This window comes from Idiotropiscis lumnitzeri, chromosome 1 (assembly GCF_059441095.1).
Source record: "Idiotropiscis lumnitzeri isolate Australia: NSW breed Sydney's pygmy pipehorse chromosome 1, RoL_Ilum_1.0, whole genome shotgun sequence".
Classification (NCBI taxonomy): domain Eukaryota; kingdom Metazoa; phylum Chordata; class Actinopteri; order Syngnathiformes; family Syngnathidae; genus Idiotropiscis; species Idiotropiscis lumnitzeri.
The window spans coordinates 28958007-28983555 of record NC_142391.1 but is presented as its reverse complement, the minus strand read 5'-3'; the positions used below and the strand labels follow the sequence as shown (position 1 = coordinate 28983555).

Below are 25549 nucleotides of genomic sequence, written 5' to 3'. Positions count from 1 at the left end.
ACGTGGTCTTTTGTGTCATTTGAAAGCTTATTTCAGGCTAAATAATTTATTTTAGCACGTAACCCTTCGCAACATTTTGCTTAAATACCCCCCCCCCCTACGAATTGCGCGGCAAAAGGAACAAAATGTGGAGTGAAACCACGACCCCCCCCCTTTCCCCCCATCCAAGACCTCCCCTCTCCCCTTTCCATGCTATCGCTTGATCAAGTGTGTGTGTTTGTTTGGAGGGGAAAGAAGGGAGAAGTGAAAGGGGGCGGGGGTGGGGGCACCGTGGGACCGAGCCGACCGAGGGCCCTCCTTCCCCGCCTCGCCTCCCCAGATGTGAAGCGACGAGTCGGGGTCATTTCCAGCCGGAGAAGTGTGGCGACAACATCTTACGTTGACAACGGCGTCGAAACTTTCACCGTGGATCTACTCCCAACTTTTTAGTTTTTTTCCCCTCCCTTCTCATCAGTCGTAGGCAAGAATACATTGGGATCTATGAACAAACCCATGTGGACTTTATGTGTGAGCACTTTATAAACCAGAAGGAATGCCTATTTTCTTGGCGAAAGTAACTTTATTGTTGTGGCTGATTGGACTAGCGCGAGGTGAGTCACTCGAGCACCAGGAGCTAATGTCGTCATATATCTTCTGTGTGTACTTATTTAATGTCTTGTTCTTCACAAAACGACCTGTTGCACTGGAACTGCAACTTCTAAACACTTAACTTTAGATTTCACGACTTAAATCAGAGTTGGTCCAACTTTTTCAGCTCAAGGCTCCAAATGCATCATGATTAGATATATGCATCTTCCCGTCACCAAAAATAATGCAGTATGTTTACTTTTCAGGATCTTTGTGCACCTGCTGAAATTAAGTTATACATTCTACCCAATTATTGATGTGTGTATAAGCATTAATCTAATTAAAGTTGATACTGGAGGGACAGGTGCCTCCAGCAGGGGTTATCAAAGTTTTTGAATTTTTTTACAAGGACTCGCCTCAATTAAATGTAACTACTTCGTGTAGCCCCTCAGTACCATAGGACTTGTTGCCTATTTAGAGGGGGAAAAGCAAAAGTCATAGAGTACCAACAACAAATGATTATTATTTTAAGAGAAACAAAGTGGTTATGTTATGACTTTGAAGTTATATTATTTCAATAAAAATTTAATAATCCTGCGCTTTAAAAATGTAAAATTCCTCAATTTTTAATATTTTTGTTGATTTTTTTTTTTGCTGGTGGGGTATAGTTTGGCACAATATATATTTTTTATATGAAAAACTTGTCATGTTATGTGAATTAAATTATATTTTTAAAGAAAAAGTTAAAAGTGCAAAGTAAAAACTGCATTATGCCCTCAATTTGAATATTTTTGATGAATATTTTTCCATTTTAAAACATTTTTTTAAACTTTTCCTATATATTTTTTTATGGATTTGTTTCTCTTTGGTTTTTGATTGGGAAGTAATGTCATGAGTGATTTTTTTCCCCCCAAGTTATAAGATGAGAACAAAGAGTATTTTGTCAGCATGAAAAGTCAATATCGTGAAAGAATAAAGGAAAGGTTTTTCAAGATAGTCGTAATATGGTGTTAAAATTTTATAAGGGGGGGAAGTCAAAGGCCAACTCATAAACTTAACTTTATTCTCATATTACATGTAATATTTTGGAAAAAATACTTCATTTAAAAAAAAAAAAAAATAGAACTATATTATAAAAATCTAATTTTTGTTTTTAAAATAAAAAAGAACTTTATTTTTGAAATAATAACAAATAATATCTTTGTTTTAATAAAACAAAGACGGATCGCCACTTCCCATGATTTATTGAGGTATATGTTTTATGTTTATTTAACTTATATGTCAATTTATTATGTTTGAGAACTTCTGTCCATGGAAGGACTTCCCTACCAAACTGCTATGACATTTTATCATACCTACTTGCTATTTCTGGAGTTCCTAGCATAAAAAAAACCATTTTATCAGAACATACACAAGTTTATTGTAATGACCGAAAACTTACTCTTGGCAGGCCTGAAATGCTCCATGCCCACCGAGTCGTGTTTGAACCAGGGGAGGTGTGAGGCGACTCCAGATGGCAACGGACAGTGCAAGTGAGTGCAAAAAGTCAATGGGTAAGAAATGGGGAGCGCGTGTCTGAGTTGAGTCATCGATGGTCAACGGCGGGTCCGCGCGTGAGCGAGCCCCCTCTGTGGCCTGACTGCGGCGGCCCTGAATCTTGTTTTTGCATTTCTTTCACCAAGCGACAGCTGGGGTCTCCAGAAGCCCGGCGGCCATTGTTCTCAGCAGCGATTAATTCTGTGTGACTAATCTGGGTGAGGCTTCCCAGAGAGGCCAGACGATCAGACCCTGTCCTTCTAGACATAGACCTCTACAACCCATCTCCCTCCTTTTCCTCTCTCTCTTGGGAGTTTGTCCCTAAGTGGCCCTCAGTCTATCTTACTCCCACTGGACAGATGGCAGAGGGTTCTCCAAAGCTATGCACTCTGTCTGCAGAGAAGTGCCTTCACATTAAGGAATCATTCCTAAAGTGCTAATTTGACCATGTTTTTCTCTTTCATTCACTTGTAGCCACCTTTTTTGTCCTTTAAAACTGAAATTCTAAGACTTTCCAAAATTCAAAAATTTTTAGGTGATAGTAAAGGTACAAATATAATTTGGAGTCGAGCGATTTGCCCAATCAGGGTTCAACATGAACAGTGTCCCTTAAGTGACTGTGGTGAGCCTCTCACGTCACAGATGCTGGCCGAAGCACTACAAATCGCATCAATAAATACGATGAAACAAGACATTCTTGCTTTTTAAATATTTAATATTCAATATTTTGGCTATTCTCAACTTAAACTGATCGTGATTGATGTTTTTACCGCACTGTGCACATTTTTTTATGCGGCAGATTAAATTCTTCCAAAAGGCTTGAACAACATATAAAGCCCAGAAAATCTCCAATGTGAAAGGGGAAATTAACTCAAACATTTTTTATACAATAACATGTTCTATGAGTCCCCACTGGTTTATTCGGATTTACATTGCGTTTTTAAATAATGAAGCCAAATGCATCCGTTTTTATCCATCTCCAGGGGCGGCCATTTTGCCACTAGCTTGTTGATTGAAAATGATATCACAGTTGCTCAGGTAACAACCAATCACTAAGTGTAATGTCTGTGTCAGTCGACAAATAATGCCAAAATGGGATAAAAACGTGGATTTTTCTGCTTAATTCATATTCTACAAGCACAATATTTATTGAAAAGAACATTTGTGACTTGACTTTGTCTTTAGTGCCCCATGATGTGAAATGCCATAGGCAGTGCTAATGGGAATTAGGATGACGGTTACAGTAATTTTAAACGTCCAAACAACTGCTACTTTAACACACATAGCAGCATCACATGCAAACAGAATGCAACAATCTTTTTCACCCACGAAGGTATTCCGTTTAAAAAATATATTCCTGTACATGTGGAGATAGAGTTCCTGGTGTCAGGTGGGGCCATTGGGAATGTTATAATTCACAAAATTGATGTGTATGTGGCATTATAGGTAATGGATGTATGGTTTCAGGTTGGTTGTTTTATTTGACATGATCCCAAACGGTGCTTAGCTCCACTAGCATGGGCAGATTGGTTCACTCACAATTCCTGTGGAGCCAAAACCAGGCAGCCGTCTTTGGCTTCCCGCCATCGCTTAATTTGGTCTGGTTGTATTATCCACCCATTATAGTCCCCAGGCTACCCTGCCATGTACAACCCACACATCACCCCTCTCTGGCTTCCCCATCTTCTCTTTGGGGGCCACAAAGCCATCATTGTGCCTCTCCAGTGTCCTCCTTCTCAGACTTCTCCAATTAAACATAGAGATGGGGCATGGGGCCCTCACTCCAGGTTTGCCGTTTCAAAGGGATCTTTGCTGGCTCACAAAGATTAGTCAAGTCAAGTCAAGTCAATTTTATTTGTATAGCCCTTAATCACAGACAGTCTCAAAGGGCTTTACATAGCCACAATCGACATCCCCGATCTTAACCCCCAGGAGGGCAAGGAAAAACTCACAAAACCTCATTAGGGGAAAAGTGAGAAACCTTGAGAAGGGACCACAGATGGGGGAATCCCCCTTCCAGGATGACCAGGCTGCAATGGATGCCAACTGGGCAACATTTGACACATACAATGATGCTATGCAATGATAGATGAGATAATATAAGAGTCAATTGAATGAAGTGCTGCAGGAAGATGACTTCAGTGGAGTGGGTCCTCATCCAGGGCCGTAATATCCATGGCAGCATATCCGAAGATGAGCCTTCGATCTTGTACCGGTCAGTTGGTGTAAATTCAGTACAGCCACTTCCAAGTGAATCGCCATCACCTAATTCGGGGAATTGGGAACAGAAAAGAAAGAACAGAAATAGCAAACAGGCCAACAAGTAGTTCAATGAAGTGCTGAACTATAAGGAAATCAGAAAAGGCGCTGCATGAAGACGACTTCGGCAGAGCAGGTCCCTTCCCGGTTCGTCAGTGCCGTAATCTTCAAAGCATGTCCCCATCACCTAATTCCCAAGCAGGGGAAGGAGGGGGCAGAAAAGAGAAGAAGCGGCAGTAAACAGGCCAACAAATAATTAAATTAGATGCTAAAGTATATAAATAAATTGATCAAATGTCGCGCTGCAGGAAGACGACATCACTGGAACAGGTGCATGCCCAGTTGGTCAATGCCTTAAACTTCCTAGTGGGTCACCGTCACCTAATCCCCCAGCCGGGGGAAAAGGGGGCAGAAAAGAAAACAAAAGAAAAAAAAAGCGGCAGTAAACAGGCCAACAAATATTTCAGCTAAATGCACAAGAGTATAAATGCGTCTTTAATAGTGTTTTGAACATTTCTACTGAGGTGGCGCCTCTAATATCTGAGGGAAGTGCATTCCAAAGCATTGGTGCCCGAATAGAGAACGCTCTAGAACCTGCGGACTTCTTTTTGGCTCGCGGGATCACTAAAAGACCAGCATTTTGTGAGCGAAGGTTTCGGGACGGAACATATGGTACCACGAGGTCAACGAGATAAGAAGGTGCTAAGCCGTGCAATATTTTAAAAGTAAGTAGCAGAACTTTAAAATCACATCTCAAGTGGACCGGAAGCCAATGCAAATTGGCTAATATCGGGGTAATATGATCAAACTTTCTCGTCTTAGTTAAGAGTCTAGCTGCTGCATTTTGAACTAACTGCAGACTTTTAATACTCGACATGGGGAGACCCGAGAGCAAAGCGTTACAATAGTCGAGGCGAGATGTAACAAACGCATGGATTAAGATTTCCGCGTCACACGTTGATAGAATTGGGCGAATTTTAGCAATGTTACGCAGATGAAAAAACGCAGTTCGAGTAATATTTTTAATGTGCATTTGAAAAGACATAGTTGCGTCAAATATAACACCGAGATTTTTTGTTGAATCCTTTTGGATAATATTACATTTATCGATATTCAGAGTGGTGTCTTTGAAAAGGTACCGATGACGCGCTGGTCCAATGATGAGCATCTCGGTTTTATCTGAGTTAAGACGCAAAAAATTGAAAGACATCCATTGTTTAATTTCGGCAAGGCACGCCTCTAATTTATAGCAGTCGCGGGGATTCGTTATATCCAACGGCATGTATAATTGCGTATCATCAGCGTAACAGTGAAAACTAATGTTATATTTCCGTATAATATCACCAAGCGGTAGCATATAGATGCTAAACAATAGAGGTCCAAGTACCGATCCCTGCGGAACTCCACATATGATCTTACAAATATCCGAAGTCGTATTGCCATGAATTACACGGTGCGTCCTCTCCGACAGATACGAATTAAACCAAGAAAGCGCTGAACCTGAAATGCCAACACACGTTTCAAGGCGTTTTAATAATATGTTATGATCAACGGTATCAAAAGCGGCACTAAGATCGAGTAAGAGTAATATTGATGAGGTGTCGGCGTCCATAGCTATGAGAAGATCATTAGTAACTTTAGCAAGGGCCGTCTCAGTAGAGTGGTCGGCTCTAAAACCCGATTGGAAAGGTTCAAATTGATTATTAACAGTCATATATTCATTAAGTTGTTGTGCTACGACTTTTTCAAGAATTTTTGCAATAAACGGAAGATTTGAAACCGGCCTATAGTTGATGAGACTCTCTGGGTCAAGGTTTGGTTGCTTAAGTAACGGTCGGATAACGGCGGTCCTAAAAGCTGCTGGTACTACACCCGTGGTAAGTGATAGATTAATTATATTTAAAACAGACGGTCCTAGGGTCGTAAACAGTTCTTTAATTAGTTTGCCAGGAAGCGGATCGAGCACACAAGTTGTCGGTTTTGCCGCACTAACCAATTTTGTTAGGCTCTCAAGAGATATTTTTTTAAATTGACATAAGGTTATCGGACAGTTATCAGCCCTAATGTCCCTATTAACACAATTTGTCGCGGAATTCGACGGAATTTTAAGAACAGTGTCTTTAATCTCATCACGAATACATTCTATCTTCTGAGTAAAAAATTGCATAAAATCGTGAGCTGAATAGGAAGAGCTATCCGAGGTTGGTCGCTGTTGCGTTTGCATTGCTACGGTATCAAATAAATATTTAGGATTGTTTTTATGTAAGACAATTAATCTAGAATAATAATTAGTTTTGGCTAAATTAAGCGCTTCTTTGTATATTAGTAAACTATCGCACCATGCCTGACGGAAGACCTCAAGTTTGGTCGCACGCCATTTGCGCTCAAGCTTCCTACAAGATCGTTTCAGTACGCGCGTTTCCTCTGTAAACCACGGAGTAAGCCTCTTTGGACGAGTTTTAGTTTTTAAAGGCGCGACGGAGTCAAGCGCATTTAACAAAGCGACATTAAAGTTGTTTGTGAGATCATCAATCGTACCAATATAATTAGGAAACGAAGCAGTTGCTAAAGGGAGTAGCTCAGAGAGCGCAACGATGGTTGAGGAGCTAATGTTACGGCTGCTATAATTTTGATTATGGTCAGAACGATGACAGTGAGCCAAGACTTCAAATTTGATAAAGTAATGGTCAGATATAGCACTGGTATATGGTAATACAATTATTTTTGAAGATGCTAAGCCTCGGGTTAATACCAAATCTAGCGTATTGCCATTTATATGCGTTGCTTCATTTATTATTTGCGTGAAACCAAACATATCAATGATTGTCCGAAACGCTACCGTAAGTGGTTCCGACGGGAGATTCATATGAATGTTGAAGTCGCCCATGATAAGTATATTATCCGCATGAGTTACTAAATCAGCTACGAATTCAGAAAATTCATCTAAAAAGCCGGAGTAAGAGCCAGGTGGACGATAAAGAACGGCAAGATAAAACGGCAGCTCGGCTGAGGATCGCATAATGAGAACTTCAAATGTTTTAAAGGAATTGCTAAAACGAGGACTAAGTTTTAGGTTAGATTCGGAAATGAGGGCTACACCCCCGCCTTTCTTTTGAGGGCGCGCAACATGCGAGCTCACGAAGTTTGGAGGCGAAGCCTCATTTAGCGGTAAAAACTGATTTGGTTTTAACCAGGTCTCGCAAAGACCAATCATGTTAAGATTATGGTCTCTAATAAGGTCATTAACTAACAAGGCTTTCGATGAAAGCGATCTAATATTTAAAAAACCGAGTTTCAGTAAAATAGGTCTATCTAAGTTATTCCGCGCAACAGGACTCCTGGTCATAATATTAAGGAGATTGCCTTGCCTAGGTCCCGGATTGTACCTCGAGCGACTATAAACGCGGCGAGAAATTCTGACGGTCGGAATCCGATAGTTATTTACCAGCTTTCGAGTGCTATTATTTTGAGAGAACGGCTCGTCGTCAATAAAACCGACCGAGGAGGAATGCTTAAACCCATCATGTATTGCCACCTCAGTAGAAATTATATCAGTATGAGATCTACCAGCGTATGGTGTGTAGCGCTCAAATCTAGAAGAAAAGCTATGTGTGTTGTCTAAGTCTAGCATAGCGCTAGTTAGCTCTAGCCTTACAGACTCCATACCCTTCCTTACAGGCTCACTATTCGCCTGCAGCCCGACCTGCTCTAATATGAATAGTCATGGAAGGCTCAAACAATAATCTATGTTTCTAGAAAGAGTGATGGCGCCTTCCCAGTTAGGGTGAAGGCCGTCCATCCTCAGCAGGTCGGGTCGGCCCCAGAAAGAAGGCCAGTTATCTATAAACTGCAGTCCGTGCTCACTACAAAAACTAGCCAGCCACTTATTTAGCGAGAATAATCTACTAAACCTCTCATCATTGCCTCTCGCAGGCAAGGGGCCAGAGACAATTACTCGATGCCGACTCATCTTTAGTGCAAGTGTGATTACTAGTACAGTATGTAAACAGGTTTTCCATCTGTATTGATTAGTATTTTCCTGGAAACATAATCCTCGATTTATGCAGGGAAATTTTTTTTTTTCTTCATTGTTGCAGAATTTGGTATACAGTTCCCATCATTATGCTCTGCTAATGCAGTATTGAAGTTACAATTCCCGCAAAGATTTGCGTACTAGAGATTTTTATAAACAAAATTTTCAGTATTGATGTCCCTATTGTATTTCAAAAGGTTGAAGCTTGAACATGTTTAGAAATAATGGCATACTGTAAATGTTGCTTGGTGTAATTTTGCTACTTTGCCACTCAAGGGGTTAAATACATAAATTCGGCACTTACTGAGCGTGTGTTCCTGTGTTGGGTGACATATTTTCATGCCACCCAGTAGGCTACTTCATTGGGCACTACTCGGAATCTTTAAATCATTTCATGATTAGACTTGCAACAGTATGCCATTATTCTGTATTTAGCATTTAGCAATACTAAGCTAGCATAAGCACTGTGGACGAGCCGATGTTAGCCACCACTGCTACGCTGGTAGCATGACTTATTCGTAAAAGAGTCTAACTATGATGCCTAATGTTATCGGTTTGAAGTTGTATTTTTTGGAACGTACAGTGAGTTAAAAAAAAAAAAAGGTGATGACACTTATACTACCTGTTGAGGAGAATGACTGCTTGTTGTGAGTTGCTTCTGAATCCTCAGCTGCCTGAGGTCTTTTGCTAGCTTTATGCTCAGTGCTTACCAAATCTAGGATGTGATTTTTTCCCCCCATAGATGGATATTCCAGCATAGCTTCAGCAATACTTCAGAAGACCCAAAAAGTTTGGTTTGAAAAAAAAAAACTTCAAAGATGTAGGAGACATTACACAACTGTTTGCATGGATACTGTTAGCGAGCTTCTTTCTGCCCTGCCTAACACTTGAGCTAAACGCCCGGACAGACATCGTAACAAAACCTCCCTATTAAAATATTCAGAGTGTAGTTTGTTTATGTTTTGTGGAAGAATTGCCGAATGATTTGCCGTATAGCTCGAAAGATTTTCGCTTTTTGAACTGAGGCGTCATGCCAAGGTCAAGTAAGTGATTTTTCACTTGACAGGCTTACCTACTTGACATTCCATGCCATAAATACCATCTCCCCCTTGTATCTTACTGACATTTATCTCCAAAAGAAGTTATCTGAAGGTCTTCTGGTTTACTGTCAAGTTGTTTCTAATTCCAACCAGCCATTTTTTTAGGATTTAAGTCTGAGCTGTGTGGTTGTGTGGGGATACTGGACTCGGAACTCAGAGATGCTGATGGCAGCGATTAATTATCTACAGTAGTTTTACTTGATGCTAATCAACATTCCTTTAGTTGCACTAATGGAATACATTATCTACAGTGTGTGGGATAACTGTCATAAGCTATATTTCTAGAGTTGTGGAGGTCAGTCGTCAACTCAATCTTGAATAAAACATTTAGTACATGGCTGCTTTCATTCTAAACATACATTACAATTTGCTGCAATATAATGCCAAAGATTGTTTTCAATAACAAACAAATCTTTTTTTTTTTGTCTTCTCATCTGGTTGATTTAAGTGGCTCTACAGTGTTCTTTTCACCTCATCAGATGTTATCATATGACTCTTGATCTTGATACCATTCCTGGAAAGTGTACAGACAGAACGCACTTCTCTTGCTAGTTCCAGTGGTAGCTTACTTGTTCCAATTTAGGAGTTAGCACGTGGTCAATTTGTGTTTTGTGAGCCAATATTTGAGGAATGAACCGTCAAAATTAAAAAAAAAAAAATAACCAAACAAACATTGCAATCCGTTTCCAATTGCCAGCTATTTTGGTTTGCTTGGTCTTGGAGATGTTTCTATTTTATTTTTTTTTCAAAATGTGAATCTGTTGTCAAAATATTATGATTTTTTTTCCCCCCACCAAAATAAGTGACATTTTAATCTGATGGAGTCATTATGAAATAGTTATCACACATTTGCTTTGTTGCCGTGTTGCTTCTGCTTTTATAATTAGTCTTCAGAACAACCACCCCAACTTAACTTGTCTTCAGCTGCTCGCATAGATAACCCCACCCCTTTAGGTTGAAGACACACATGTTCATGGACTTCTGGAAATTAATGAAAGGAAGGGAACGGAGAGATATGATCAGAATGCAAAGAGACAAGCATTCAATTCAGACATTCTATTCGTTCTCCTTGCAAGCCAAATTTTGAGCGTCTTTCTCTTCATTCATGGTGTTTTTGAAATGTCTAATTGGTGAACTTGACAAGTCCCTATGACATTTTGAGGAACACGTGTTAATGTTTAAGAGACATCAAGATTATGAGAGGTTCCTTTGCAAAATCTCTCCACTGTATAAGGAATCCATGAACCAAATCAGTTTTAGAACTCCTGTTGCAGAATAGAGCACCTGGCTTCTTCCCTCATCTGATTGCATTTATTCTTTGGATATGTGATGCTTGATGTCTTCTGAATCGGTGTATTTTTAACGGCATATTGCAACTCAACACTGACATTTTCGAAGGGTATTTTCACATTTGCATCCACATGTCAGGGTGATGTTCTTCTCCGATAACAAACGTGGCCATTAATTCCCTGCTGGTATGTGCAGTGAATGCTTCAATATACCACTTCAATGAAAGTGAGCTCTTGTCTTTCCAGTTCTGCTGACTCTTCAATGGCACCTCTGTTTGCTGTGGTCAGAAGAGTGGCTCCAAATCCCCCTCCCCCCCACCCCCATATTGACACACACACCTACATTGAGAATCAGGAAATGGTTTCAAAGTGACTCAAGGGAAGAAAAGGTTTCATATCTCCTCATATGATCACACAATGGGGAAACATCACAGCCTTTTTTTTTTTTTACGTAACTGCCGCCATGTCTGATTCCCTTTGGCGAGAGTTTCGATGCAGAGAAGGCTGATTGGGCCGACTGGAGCCTCAACTCAGGGGATTAGTTATAATATAAATTCACCGGTTGCCAAGACAAATCTCCCCGATGCCTGACGGCTTCACAGCGTGGCGTGTCAGTCGGTTGGTTTTTCCCCTCCTCGATGGACCACCTGTCTGCGGGTTAGAGGGCCGAACGACATGATGACTTGAGGTTTTGCTTCAGACAAAAACTGGCTGACATTGACACCAACGTGACTGTTTTTCTGGCCGTGTAAAGCAGGGTAAACGCATACCAACAACTCAGCCGTATTTCGGCATTTTCCCTCCCTTGCAGTCAAACTCGGCAAAGGCCAGATTCTTGAATGTCTCTGAAAACAGGGGCTCTAACTTTTTGCGTCCTGGGGAGAATTTTTTCCAAAGACCTTCCAAATTTCAATTGGAAAGAACTACCATGGGTATCCCTACAATGCAAAGGCAACTGCTTCTTACAGTAGTGTTGTTGTCGATATGAACCCTCAGATTACAGCATTGGTATGTGCGAGGTCACTGTCGGGCTCAAACCTCGTTTGTCTCAATCTTTTCACAAAAGATTATTTGTCTGTCCCCAACAGTAAGACACACCTAACAATTATACATTTGTGTGGTTTCACAATTGTCACCAAGGTCTGAGGGTAACCATAACTACGATGTGGTCCTTGATGGAAACCACTTTGGCACACCTGATGTACAGGCCAATGTGATTTTCCTGGAGAGCTGCTATTCCACCCAAAGCCCATCAGTGGTTTCCAGCCTCTGTTGTAGTCATTACTACTGCTGTGACCCACGCGACACCGTTTCCCTGTCTATCAAAGGCTCCCTAATAAAGAGGGTCACTAATGATGAAGACCTCCAGATACGGAACGGCCAGGTCAGCCTGCTGCACAATTAGACAGAGCAGAAAAGAAAGATTGATGAAAGAGGAGGTGAAGAAGACACCGCTTTGCTGAATGGGGGGCGGTGTTTGCATCTTCCAATTCCTCAAGAAATAACTTTAGTCATGGGGTGATTACATCCGTTTCCCATGATGGCCAACGACAGGGACTGGGAATGAACAGCCAGAGTAGAGGCGACTCGACCTCAGGCGATGCTTTTAACAAATCAGACATGCGGAGCATCAAATAGTCCGGAAATTAGATTGGGTGGCGGAGACTGGAGCACAAACACCGCTGACATACAGCACTTATACTCCCAGTGAGCACTACGATGCCAGAAAGACACCATAATCCATATTTCTCAAATTGTGGCTGTGGCTGCTAATCCCAGAAGTTTAGAGAAATCTGTTAAGAGAGTCTGCCTCTGTTTATTTCATTGCTAGTAGAAACACACATATGCACTTTCACACTCACAGTATATTAGTGTCAGTGTACAGTCTCATTTATAGTTGTGTGTATTTTATATGGACTGTCACTCCTCAGTAAGATGAGAAATATTAATCATTCTTCGCAAGTGATAAAGAATACATGCCTATGAGTCTAGTTATACACTTTATTTCTTCACGTGTTGCTCAACTGTTTGTCATAAAATATTCGTAGCATTAGGGTTAAAGAACCACAACATGAACGTTATCCATTATCCCGTCGATGATGTTTTGTGTTGATTGTAAGCATTAAGCCCAAAAACCTTTCTGAACCAAATCTCTGTGGTCCTTTTAAATACACAAGGCTTACTTTAGTTCAGTTACTTAGCTTCTTAAAATGATTGTCCTTTAATGGATTGTCCCGAAAGGGGATTATCCTAAAATATTTGAAATTATGTCAATCCTGACACCAATAATATCTCCCACAGGGATCCACATGGCTCAATAACTGAATAAATGCCATCCAATTAAGCTCCTTAAAAAGGGGGGGGGGTACAACATCAGGCTTGTCCAGCTACAAAATCTGGATGCCCAACACTGTCCTTCATGAGTGTACAGTGCATATGTCGCCTATATTCTGTATATATTGTGCCCCAGAAGGCAGATTGGGCCGACACTTTACGGGGGAAACCCCCTTTATTGTTCGATCAAATGTCAGCGCAACATATGCTACGGAGCTCAAGCCACCGCCCCCGGTCCTCCTAAGTGCTGCCGACCTGTTGCCAAAGACTCCACCGGCAACCTTTGAAGAGCAAGGAACCCAGATATATAATAAAAGTATCGGCTTTATAGACGTGATAATCCCGCCACGGTTATTCGATAGCTCACGCAACACCTGATATTTGCACAGCTTCTGATTTGGGCTCCACCTTTTCACATTGTCTTTATTTACCTTTCCTGCGGCACAATCTTACCTGCTGCTGAGATTCTTCTTGTTGAAGCAGCTGCCTCTCGCTCTTTGTTTTGATTCCATAAAAGAGCCGTTAACTGTCTTTTGTCTCACTCTGCTCCATGTATTTATTGGTTTTAAAACTTTTTTTGTGATCAAATTTCAAATAAGACTCCTTGGTTACCCCTTTTCAATCCCGAATGTTGGATCATGTAAACTTGATCCAGTCAATGTCAATCAAAGCCATTCCTTTCACACCATAGGAAGCAGACAATATGGCTGAGAAGTACTTGGCATACCTTCCACAGTCATGCTTTCATTAACTAAAATGCGCACATATGCAACTCTTGCTCACACACTCATAGAAAAAGCAGGAACAAACCAAGGTAAAATTCATCATTTAGAATAGTGATGAACAAGAGATTTTGTTTCATTGTGAGTTTGAGATATTACTTGAATGAGCCATTCATTACAATATGCAAAATGGCATCAGCCGACTGAAACAACTGAAAAATCTAATTTGTTGTTAGCTGGTGAATCAGTGCATGAGATAGAAGCAGAATATGAGATGTTGCTGTTATTCAATGTTCAACTTCTTCTTCCAATTTGGTTACTAAGTCTCTCTCTTTTATTCAGTCTTCATATTCAGTGAAGTGATGTTGCTGCATAGCGTACTTAGAAATTATTGAGTTTATTTTGTTAGGCTCGAACTCTTCGACTTAGCGCCTTTGAAAAAGTGACTTTTGTTGTACTGAGCGTATATTTGACAGGCTCTCGCCAAATTAAAGAGCAAACTGTTAGCATTCTTCGCAGAGAGCGCGCCAGAGTTGACTTAGGACCAGATAGTGTGTTTGGATTGCGTGTCCACGTGCGACGACGCTATCTGTTTGTCTTTGAGGTTTCCATGTGAGAGGGGCAGTTTGGCAGTTTTTTGTCTTTTTTTTCCCCCCAGGGGCAAGCTAGTAGCGAAACGAACATGTGCTGAGGTTTCATGTCTTCAGTGGAGTACAGCGATCTACCACATATTTGTTCTCACTATTCACAATTTCAACTGTTTGCTGTTCACTATATCTGAAATGCCCTAAAATGCTACAAGATGCCACGAAATCCCTGTCAAAATGGGAATTGGTATTAAGGAAGAATCTTGGCGCAATACTTTGTTACAGATGCAGCTGTTGTGAAATGCGCTATATAAATAGTTGTTTTGTTTAGTATCTTGATCGCGAAACATGCGTATGTTGGAGGAGGAGCTAAATTTGGTTTGGTTGTGAGTGGAAGTTATGGAGAGTCCAGTACCTTGTGTTTGTCCCATTCTGTCTCCAGGTTTTATGCACTGGGGGTCCTCGGTTTACAAAGGTTACCAGCAGTGCGCAATGAACTAGTTTACTAGGCGCTGTATTATGTCAAACTTTTGAATTGATTTTGGAATCTTTTCCCACCTCTTTTTCAATATAACCTGTTGTGTCCTTACCAGGGTTATTGTGGTTAATTTTTATTTAGTTTGGACTTAAACTTTTTAAACTTAGTTTTAATTAGTTTTTAGAGTGGGTTGGTTAGCTATTTGTTTTATTTCTCTGAAAATGCTGCATTTTACATTGTTTTTTTTTTAGTAGTTTTGGTTTTAGATTTATTTTTGTAATTATATGGAGTATTTGTGTAGTACATGTTAAAAAAGGTCACAAAGTTTTTTGTGATGAAGTACAAATCCCAAGTGACTATTTGGCACTCTTTCTTCTGTACACGGCGTAATAATAAAGATAAAACCATTTAAAAATAATCCTGAAAGTTCATGTATGACAATTGACAAAGAGGAAAATGAAAAACATTTCTGCATTATAAGCACACTTTAGTTAGTTTCATAAGGGTAAGATGTTTTTTTTAGTTAGTTCCCAATTTTTTTAAACCGCTTTTATTTTTATTTGATTTCATTAACATTTTTTTTCAACTTTAGATTATGTTAACTCTAACTTTGGGCCATACTTGGGGACAAGTGGTGGGATGGGCTTGTCACAGGCAGGAAGAGTGGTGGGAATATGGGAGGTGGTGCTGGTGGTGGTGGTGAGGGAGCTTTTGAATTTGCCGGAGCAGCAGCTGCCATCGTCCTCATTAACATGCGCACCTGCTCTTGCTGCCTTTTTCTAGCAGGCTCGTGCAGCGCCTCACAACCACTGGGCAAAGAAGAACTCCCACCTCCTCCTATTTGCACCTCCCAACCCCACTAAAAAAACACATGCACTTTCTCTACTGGTAGAAGCTGTTAATGTGCAAGAATTTATGGCTCAACAGGTTTAAGAAATACAAAAAGGACAACACAATGAGACATCGTGAGCCCCCGCTACTGTATATCGCGTTTCACAGACCTCACTAATCGCATATTTTTAAGCAATTGTTCTTTAAACACTGCACCAACTTACTGTGTACTGAACTAGTATTGTTCTGCAAACTAACAGGCAGGACCGAGGTCTGCTGGGAGAGAGGCAACATAATTTACATAAAGAAAACGAGGCAGAGAAGCTCCCCCACTAAGCTGCAGTCGTAGCTGTTGTTTCTACAGAGGCAGAGAAAATTAGCTTGTATTGCTGAAATATACTCTGTTGTTGTATGTGTTAAAGTAGCACTGAGTTAAAAGGTTCGTAATTACATTTAGACTTATTTCTTTTAGCCTGTCTACAGAAAATACTAAGGAGTTATAATTACAGTAGGGCTCCGAGGTCTGCAGACATGGTTCATTTAGTGAAGCCCAAAAAGTTCAAGGCAAACATGATGAAGCAGCATTTAGGTGTTATGCTGCACACAAATTGAATAAGCTGCCAGGTGAAATGAAGACAGACTTTCCCTCGATGCATGATTTAAGGCCTTTTAGTGTTAGCATTGATCTATTGGACTTTCATTCGCGCAAATTAGATGGTTTGGTAGAACATTTTGTTGTTTGGGGTTGTTTTTGGTGTTTTCCCACGTTTAAGTTTAAGTGTTTTCAAAATGTGTGTAGGGGTTAAAGTATATATTTTTTGGGAGTACATAGATATGGTTTGTCTATATTGTGGATTTTCACCTATGGGTCGTAGGTCTGGAACATACTTACTGATAAAGTCTTAACTTTTTCATCTTTATACAGAAATTTATCTCAAGCTGGACCTGGTCCCTAAAGAAAATAGTATGGCGCAATCAACTGTGTGCCATTCTATGTGCAGCAACACCTGTAATGATGGTTTGCCTTGTTGTTTGTTTTTGACAACTCTTTTCGTGTTGAGGTTCGCAGATGTTGATTTTCTCTTACATGTCAGCACGCTCGCTGATTGCAGAAATGGGACACTTGCACTTGTGTTTGGACCAACCAAATGGCAGCCTTGGTCGGGATGCCACTGGTAACTCTGTCCAGTGTTTATGCAGTGGTCAGCCTAGCATGTGATGTTTTCTTATTCTTGTCACAATCCCAAGGCTGGGTAATCCCCCTGAGAGGTCCACTATCCAAACACTCGTCTGTGCCTAAAAGAAGCGTCTGCCGCTCGGCCTCCACACATACATTGGACCCCCTGGGAATGTTTTGGGATGTAGCACTGTCTGTGGGCAAGTTTTTGATATTTGACATAGTGAGACTAATGGCTATTTATCCTCACTTCCACACTGTTCCTTGGCATGTGGATATCACAAGATGATACCAAAGCAATACGTTAAATCTGGTGTGGGCAAACTATGGCCCTAGGGCCACATGCGGCCCATTAAACGTATTAATCCGGCCCGCCGAACTTGAAAAGAATTAAATGAATAAACCATGTTAATGATTTATTTTCTAAATACTGTGGTGTTGTCAAAGCGAGATCTTTTGTTGTAATGCTTTTCATTCATTTTCATTTAAAATGAAATGGAGTGTTTTGGTAACCTCACCTCATCGGAGAAAAAAAAACATCGATTTGCCAAATTTTAGAACCCATTGTGGCCCATCAATCAAAAAGTTTGAAAATATTGTCCCTTTGTAAGCAACCAAAGGGAGCCCTTACTGGAGATTGCTATAATATGCTATGAGGCATCAATCCCTGTCGGCAATTGTAGGCTATTTTAACCTTACGGTTCTTTTGATTCACCGTTACTGTGTGTGTGTGTGGGGGGGTGTGTGTGCGTGTGTAATAAAAAGAAGGCAGTGTAGGTATGCTTGTTGTTGTTAGCCTCATTGTTGCGTAGCCTCTCGGGACGCCCCTCAGCTCCACTCATTGTCATTTCAAAAGTAGGCTTTTCTCCCCCTATGTGGGAACGTATTGGCCGGCATTTTTACGACGTGGACGCGACCTGTGAGAAACATCACACGAGTTTTGTTCTCCTCTGCGTTTTACTGTCGAACAGCACATTGTTCACAGAGGGCGATGACGGAAACAAGGAGCTCCCCTTTAAAAGGTCCGTTTCTCATAGATGTGCTGCCCTGTTGTAAAAGCACTTTTTTTCAAGAGACATGGACCCTATCGAGTTAAGGCTATTACCCTATAAGCTGATTTATGAGCACAGAAGGTTGACCCCAATAGAACTTAACTAGTGTCTTCCCTTCAGTTCTTCAGGAATTCCGATTGACTAGGGCTTAACAATTCAAATCAAATTCCAATCGACATTGAAATGTAGTAGAATGTAATTTGCAAATTGCCAAACCTCCAATTTAGCGGCAAAAACTGCTCTGCTTCATTTCAGCCTGTTGGTACCCTTTGTTTTATTTACATATAAGTATATTTTATTTATTTATTTAAGAACTGCAGGCCACAAATCATTGTTAGATGAAACATGAAACGTCAAAGTTATAGTCACAGATTTATTTGCATTATTGTTCTAATCTGTTTTATGTATTTATTCCAAACTTGTTTTGTAGAATTTTATGCAGTCGTCATAGTTGACGCTTAAAACGCGGCAAGTCGGTCTTTAGTAAGTAAACAGGTCTAATTAGACAAGAGAAATAAACTGTCTCTCATTTTAATCATTCATTTTCCTCTATTTTTTCCTCTATTTTAGAATAAATCTGATATTGTCTATTGTAATATAGCTTGATTTATTGCGTATGTTTAAAAAAAAATAAAACATGGGAAGAGGACCCTAAAAAAGTCTATTACAACGCAATTGCCATATTGAGGAAAATAAAATCACAATTTAATTATTTTTTTCAAAATCATTCCGCCACGCCATTTATGCTGCTTTAATTCTTGTATGGGAAAATTGACTCAATTTCCATCCATCCATTTTCTGAACCGCTTATCCACACGGGAATCGCAGGCATGCTGGAGCCTATCCCAGCCATCTTCGGGCAGTAGGCGAGTACACCATGAAGTGGTTGCCAGCCAATTGCAGGCCACACAAAGCTGAACAACGAACAGCAGTCACACGCACCTAGGGACAATTTAGTGTTCAATCAACCTACCATGCATGTTTTTGGAATTTGGAATTTGGAATTAAACCGGAGCACGGGGAGGACATGCAAAACTCCATACAGGAAGACTGGAGCCCGGAATCAAACCTGGCCGATATACTAACCAGTCGGTCGCCGTGCTGCCCAATTTCCTTGTTGAGCAAGTGGAAAATGTGAGTCAAGAAACTGGTCAGTCATCATAACTTGTATAAAAGGAGACAAATTATTGCCAAATTATTGCTTCTAAGATATATTATATTAGGCATGTTCATATATACACACACATAGACAACTGGCGCCACGCCAACCACAGACATCTTACTTTTGCTCACCATGGCAAATCAGGAAGAGAGAGGAACAAGCGCTACTTTCTAATCCTGTCATTTGAAAAAAGTTTGAGGTTGTCGTTTTGTCACGATACCAGCATTTTGACTTTGATCTGCATCTTGTCCCTCCATACTGAAATGATAATTGGGCAAAAACATTTTAAAAAGTGATATCCGTCTACTACGTAAAACCCACAATTTGAATGTTTTCAATTGTAAAGGCTTCCAGCACCAACGATGAAACGGTTTGATTTTTAAAAAAGTAACAAAAAAGAAAGCATTTGATTGAATGCCATTATATTCGCAGGTGTCGGGGAGGATATGCCGGAAGCAGGTGCCAGTTTCGCGACCCATGCTCCAGCGGAGCTTGCTTAAACGGTGCCACATGCAGCGTGGTGACCAAGGCCAACACGGTGGACTTCAGCTGCGCCTGCAAGCCGGGCTTCACTGACCGCTACTGCCAGACGCTTATCAGCAACGCCTGTTTCGGCGCGCCGTGCCGCAACGGGGGCACCTGCCAGCTGGACGGCCCGCAGGCGTACAAGTGCCGCTGCCTGCCTGGATGGTCAGGTAACGGGAAATATACTTTGGCGCTGCTGTTTTGAAAATGGAAATATTTGAAAAAGTATTAGAAAAATAATACACAAAAAAGTGAGATACTGTTAACTCCCACAGTTATATAATCAAACGAAATATGCAAAATCATGAAGCAAAAAACAGAACTATTAACGGCATACAAAAAATGTTAGCACGAAATACACAAATATTTGAGGGGCGCACCATCTTACGTTTGATCAAGGTTTATTGGTAAACGCCTAATCCTAAAGTGGATGATGCGTCCGCACCTGCACCTGCTGACTAATTGGGGCACGGCACTATTTGAACAAACTGGATAAACAATAGTATCTGTATTCCTAGGTAATCAGTGCCAACACCCTGACCCTTGCGCATCCAACCCGTGCGCCAACAACGGCCTCTGCTCGGCCATTGAGTCGCATTACATCTGCTCCTGCACGGCTTTCTTCTCGGGCAAGACCTGCAAGCAGGACATCAACGAGTGCGACGCCATCCCATCGCCGTGCAAGAACGGTGGCTTGTGCGTCAACGTGGTCGGCGGCTATCACTGCCGCTGCCCAGCTGAGTATGCCGGCGAGCGCTGCGAGACCCGCTACCTGCCCTGCAGCCCGTCACCGTGTCAAAATGGAGGCACTTGCGTCCAGAAGGGAGACACCAGCTATGAATGCACCTGTGTACCAGGTAGGAAATTAATTAAATACGGTACGGTAAATCCCCCATTTTCAGTGGTCGTCATGAAATTGGTCGGTCAAAAAGGCTCCATGACTCATGTTAGAAATTGAACAGGAAGTTGGGCATTTCTGTTTTAATGGGCCATTTTTGCCATGTTACTCATTATTAGATGACGATTTGAAGAACTACTTGTTGAAATACTCACTCGGTGGGCGGTGATGTGATTACCAGCTGTTGGGTTGCACGTGTGTGTTTTGCTCCGGTTCAGTGTGTGAACAGGGCAAAAGCAGGAAGGCATCTGGGCTTATCGGAAAGGAAATGGTCGCAGGGACAACATCCTTTGCGCATAGCACAGCCAGACGAGGCCTCCGCGACAGCTCGTCGCCTCCAAACACACATACACCTTTACTGGAATTTGACTAAACTAATAATCGGCTTCTTTTGATTCACTTGGCACTTAACCCTCTCTTTTGTTTTCTTCTTTGATGCATCAAAAGTCCTAATCAGTTTCATAGTTTCAGATTTCAAATATGCTTGAGATGCTGAAAATATATTGAAGAGAAAAAATATTCATTTAGCAGAACTGTGACATGGTGGTGGATAAGAACAAAAGCACCATAAGGAGTCATATCCTCGATTTTTTTTCACGAGATTTATATGTAAAATATGGATGCGTGGAACTGCCAATGTGGCAAAACATTTTTTGGACTGGGCTATGTTGTTTGAACATATTGACAGTCATCCAAGTGTACAAGTAAAGTCGTTTGAACGGATAGGTGAAACCTAGGCCAAATAGTGAAAACGTAGCATTTTTCGAATAATGCCATAGAATATTCATTTACATATGCGCTTAAATGCTCACAGTTTTGCATGCGCAAGTCAGTAGCCCATGGAATTATTAGAAAAAAAATAAATAATTATATATATATATATATATATATATATATATATATATATATATATATGTTTTAGCATTGAGCGTGCATTCAAACAATAAGTTTGAATGACTGCGCCAAATATATTCGAAAGATTTTGTCAATATGTTTGAACAACTTTGCAGTATGTTCAAACAACCAAACAACGTAGCCCAGTCAAAATGTTTCCACGCTTCCGTAGTTAAAACTATTTGACCTCACACAGAATCAACACTTGTAATGAGAGCCTGACCGATATGGATTTTCTGTTCTAAGCGATATGTGACAAGTTGAATGCTGAAATGAGTTCTTTATCGGATCCTTTACGATTACAACAATAAAGCAAAGAATTACAGGCAGAACCTCTCACTGTTTTATAATAATTTGTTATTGTTTCACAAAGACAAAATCATATTTGCAGATTTTTGGGGCGGGTAATGTTTGTTGTTTAATGTCTTTCTTTGACTTGTTGTAATGTTAGTGTGTTGAAAAGACAGCCAACAATTGGCCGATTTATTCATTTGTTTTTCCTGATTTTAATGTTTTAGAGCCAATATCAGCTAATCAATTGGGCCCTACTACAGAACCAGGCTGGAAATTTGCAAATTTCCATGGAAATGAAGAGCAATTTATGGGAGTTAATAGGAACATATGAGAAGTTGTGGGAGATAACTTGAATTAAATTCATTTAATTAAAACGGTCATTCTTAAGTGTGCTACAAGCACCACTAGTGGTGTGCGAAAGAATCGCTTAATAGAAATGTTTATATGGCTCATAAGGTGGTTTCAATTTATTTGAATCCAAGTACAGTTTAGTTGTGTATAACTTTCAAGTTCAATGCCATTGAATTCAATCTTGAAAAAGTCTTCATACTTAGGTACAATTTATGTTTGACTTTTATGTGCAGTTCATTTCAATTGAATCATTATAGAAGCACAGTTTTATTTTGCTATATTTAAAGGCAATGATCATTTTCGAACATTTAGCCGCAAATAACAGTGCTTTGTGCTTGCATGCTTATAATAAAATGTCATGCTTAAGGTTATCTTTACACACTTGACCCAGTTAATATCCATAAATTCTCATAAACTGTTCAGTTCACGTCTGTACACAGCAAAGATGCCACAGGCCTCAGTCGCACAGGTGGAGGAAAGAAACAGTTGGCCACATTTAACTGCACTTTTATTACCGTGAATACCCCACCAGGGGATTAGAAGAATAACTGACAACAGTCTGAGGTGTTCAGCAAATCATATTTGGCTCTTGGCAGGCTTTATGGGGAAAAACTGCAACCAGAACATTGATGACTGCCCGGGTCACGAGTGCCAGAACGGTGGCACCTGTGTCGACAGCGTCAACACCTACAACTGCCAGTGTCAGCCCGAGTTCACAGGTTAGTCAGGAGGTAGCTCAACCATTGTGTTCAAGTGCCAGTTCGTCAGAAGGAACAAAACAAACAAAAAAGTCGAACAACAAACTAAACAATTATTAGATGCTTGAAATCATGTATAAGTAAAATGTGTAATTTTACAAATATTGTTTTTATTATTTACAATAAAGGAAATATTATATTTAAGCGAAATAATGAAAATGGTTCAATTAATACCATACATACATTTATTTTTTTCAATCACAAACTAAGACATTCTCATTTTAAATTGTAATATTTAAAACTATTGGTATTTCTGAACCAATTTCATTAAATAAATGTCAGACAAATGTACATCATATGTCGAATTTTTTATCTTACTGGTATCCTTTTGTTTTATTATTATCATTATTATTTGATTTGTTTTAATGAATTAACAATCATATTTAATGATGTGAATGAATTATTATTTTAATAATGGAGTACTTTATGCAGATTTTTTTTTACAGTTTTTTACAATTCACTTAGTTATAATTTATCAACCAATTATTTCATAAAAGTAATTTTTGAAAATTGTTCATTTAACAAATAAATCCATCCTGAATCCAAAAGAAAAATTTATAGTACCAGTGATCCAGACTAATTATTTTTTTTTTTTACTCGTACTCTTGTAACTTAAATATACTGATTTATGGGCTGAAGTGTGCAGCATGAATTTGTCGAAAACAAAACATATTCAAGAAAAGTGATTTAAAAACAAATGAAAATAAATCAGCAAATTTACTGATCTTCCAGGCATGAGCAGATGGAAAAATTGACTTGAAAACTTGTCTCTTCTCAAAGGTCAACTGTGCACGGAGGATGTGGACGAGTGCCAGCTGATGCCCAATGCTTGCCAAAACGGCGGCACGTGCCACAACACCTACGGCGGCTTCCAGTGCGTGTGCGTGAACGGCTGGGCGGGCGACGACTGCGGCGAAAACATCGATGACTGCGCCAGCGCCGCCTGCTACCACGGCTCCACATGCCACGACCGCGTGGCCTCCTTCGTCTGCGAGTGTCCCCACGGCCGCACAGGTTTGTCTGGGATATATTCATATAACACTCAAAACTAAACAATCATAATAATTAGCATTAATATATATATATATATATATATATATATATCTTGCATACACTGCATCTTGATAGATTTTTCAAAGATTGTCTTTGGCCGCAGGTCTGCTGTGCCAGCTGGATGACGCCTGCATCAGCAACCCTTGTCAAAAGGGCTCCAACTGTGACACCAACCCAGTGAGCGGGAATCACCTGTGCACCTGCCCTCCGGGCTACCTGGGGGCTTCCTGTGATCAAGACGTCGATGAGTGCTCACTGGGTAAAAAAGAAAAAAAAAACTCTCACACTGAACTGCAACTCTCAATTCAATAAATACCTAAAAATACCTCAAGGGGCCTTCTCCATTGACCTACATTTACACCCTCAATTTGTTCCGTGAAATTGTATAATTATGTTCCCAAAGTTCGTTCTCCTCATCTCCTCTAGTCAGATTTCATCCTCTCTCTGTTATCATATCAATCTAATCGACCCAGAGCCTTCAGAATATGTAGTGTTAGCCGATGTAACTTAACAAAAAGGTTTATAATTGCCACCATTAGCTACACGATGGCGGCAACGAGTACTTTTAAATTAACTTTTAATGATACTTTTATTTTAGGCAGGGCTTTGGCCTGACTAAGAAATCAGGAAATATATATATACATTTTTTATGAATAAGGAAGGTTAAAAAAAAAAAAAAACACATAACATATGTTTGACTAAGAATTTACACAGACTTAAAGAAAAAATACAAAGTATAAAATAAGTTAGGCAGTTATGCTATTAGGCTAAGGTTTTGCGCCTGTGGAGTGCCGGCCGAGCTATCAAGTGTAAAATGTGCTGCATTCACCAGGTCCCAACCCGTGCGAGCATGCCGGCAAGTGCATCAACACCAAGGGCTCGTTTCAGTGCAAGTGCCAGCGGGGCTATGTGGGACCACGCTGTGAGCTGGACATCAATGAGTGCATGTCCAACCCGTGCATGAACGAGGCCACCTGCCTTGACCAGATCGGAGACTTCCACTGCATCTGCATGCCAGGTTTGTGACTTTGATGACGGCTTCTGCTACGCTGGCTGAAGGTATTGGGACTCAATGTGTGATCAGTCAAGTAACTGATCAATTAGGGCTTGGATTAAATCTTAAAACGTCAGCCTAGCAAAAAAAATAAAAATAAAACACATTTTAAAAATAAATTATACGAACAACAATATTATTAAAAACTCAAGAATTTTTTTAATATACAATAAATACCAAGTAAATAGGGATTGTAGAAAGTTTTATACAAATAAATATATAGTGATAAGAATAAGTCATGATTAGATAAAACAAAAATATACCAACATATATGCTGAAAATAAATAAAAATAAAAATTGTTACAAAAAAGAGAAAAGAAATGTCATAAGAAGACATACGAACAGCTGCATGAAACTACCATGGTAAGATATTATTACTTTATTAAACAAAGAAAAAATAGTCAATAAAATATGTTAAAATTAATATATAAATTAAGCCATCTTTATTTTTCTAGCACATTTCATACACAAGATAACTCAATGTGTTTCACATAGTTAGAAAATAACATTTAAAGGCAAAAGACAAAATGCAAACAGATGTTGGAAAAACTAATTAATTTAAAAGCAAAGCAGAGAAAATGACAAAAGCTTGTAC

General features: G+C 40.0%; 1 protein-coding gene across 2 annotated transcripts in view; it reads left to right on the top strand.

Moving 5' to 3' along the window:
- The first annotated feature begins 347 nt into the window (after nt 1–347).
- LOC148344141 (neurogenic locus notch homolog protein 1-like) overlaps nt 348–25549 on the top strand; it is a 54479-nt gene continuing 29277 nt past the window's right edge. For both annotated transcript variants that reach the window (XM_088293849.1, XM_088293842.1), the window contains exons 1-8: nt 348–590; nt 2018–2099; nt 19560–19822; nt 20171–20509; nt 22686–22808; nt 23628–23861; nt 24004–24159; nt 24733–24918. In XM_088293849.1, the coding sequence (XP_088149975.1) occupies nt 533–590; nt 2018–2099; nt 19560–19822; nt 20171–20509; nt 22686–22808; nt 23628–23861; nt 24004–24159; nt 24733–24918 (1441 nt within the window). In that variant the 5' untranslated portion in view covers nt 348–532. The remainder of the gene's footprint in view (nt 591–2017; nt 2100–19559; nt 19823–20170; nt 20510–22685; nt 22809–23627; nt 23862–24003; nt 24160–24732; nt 24919–25549) is intronic.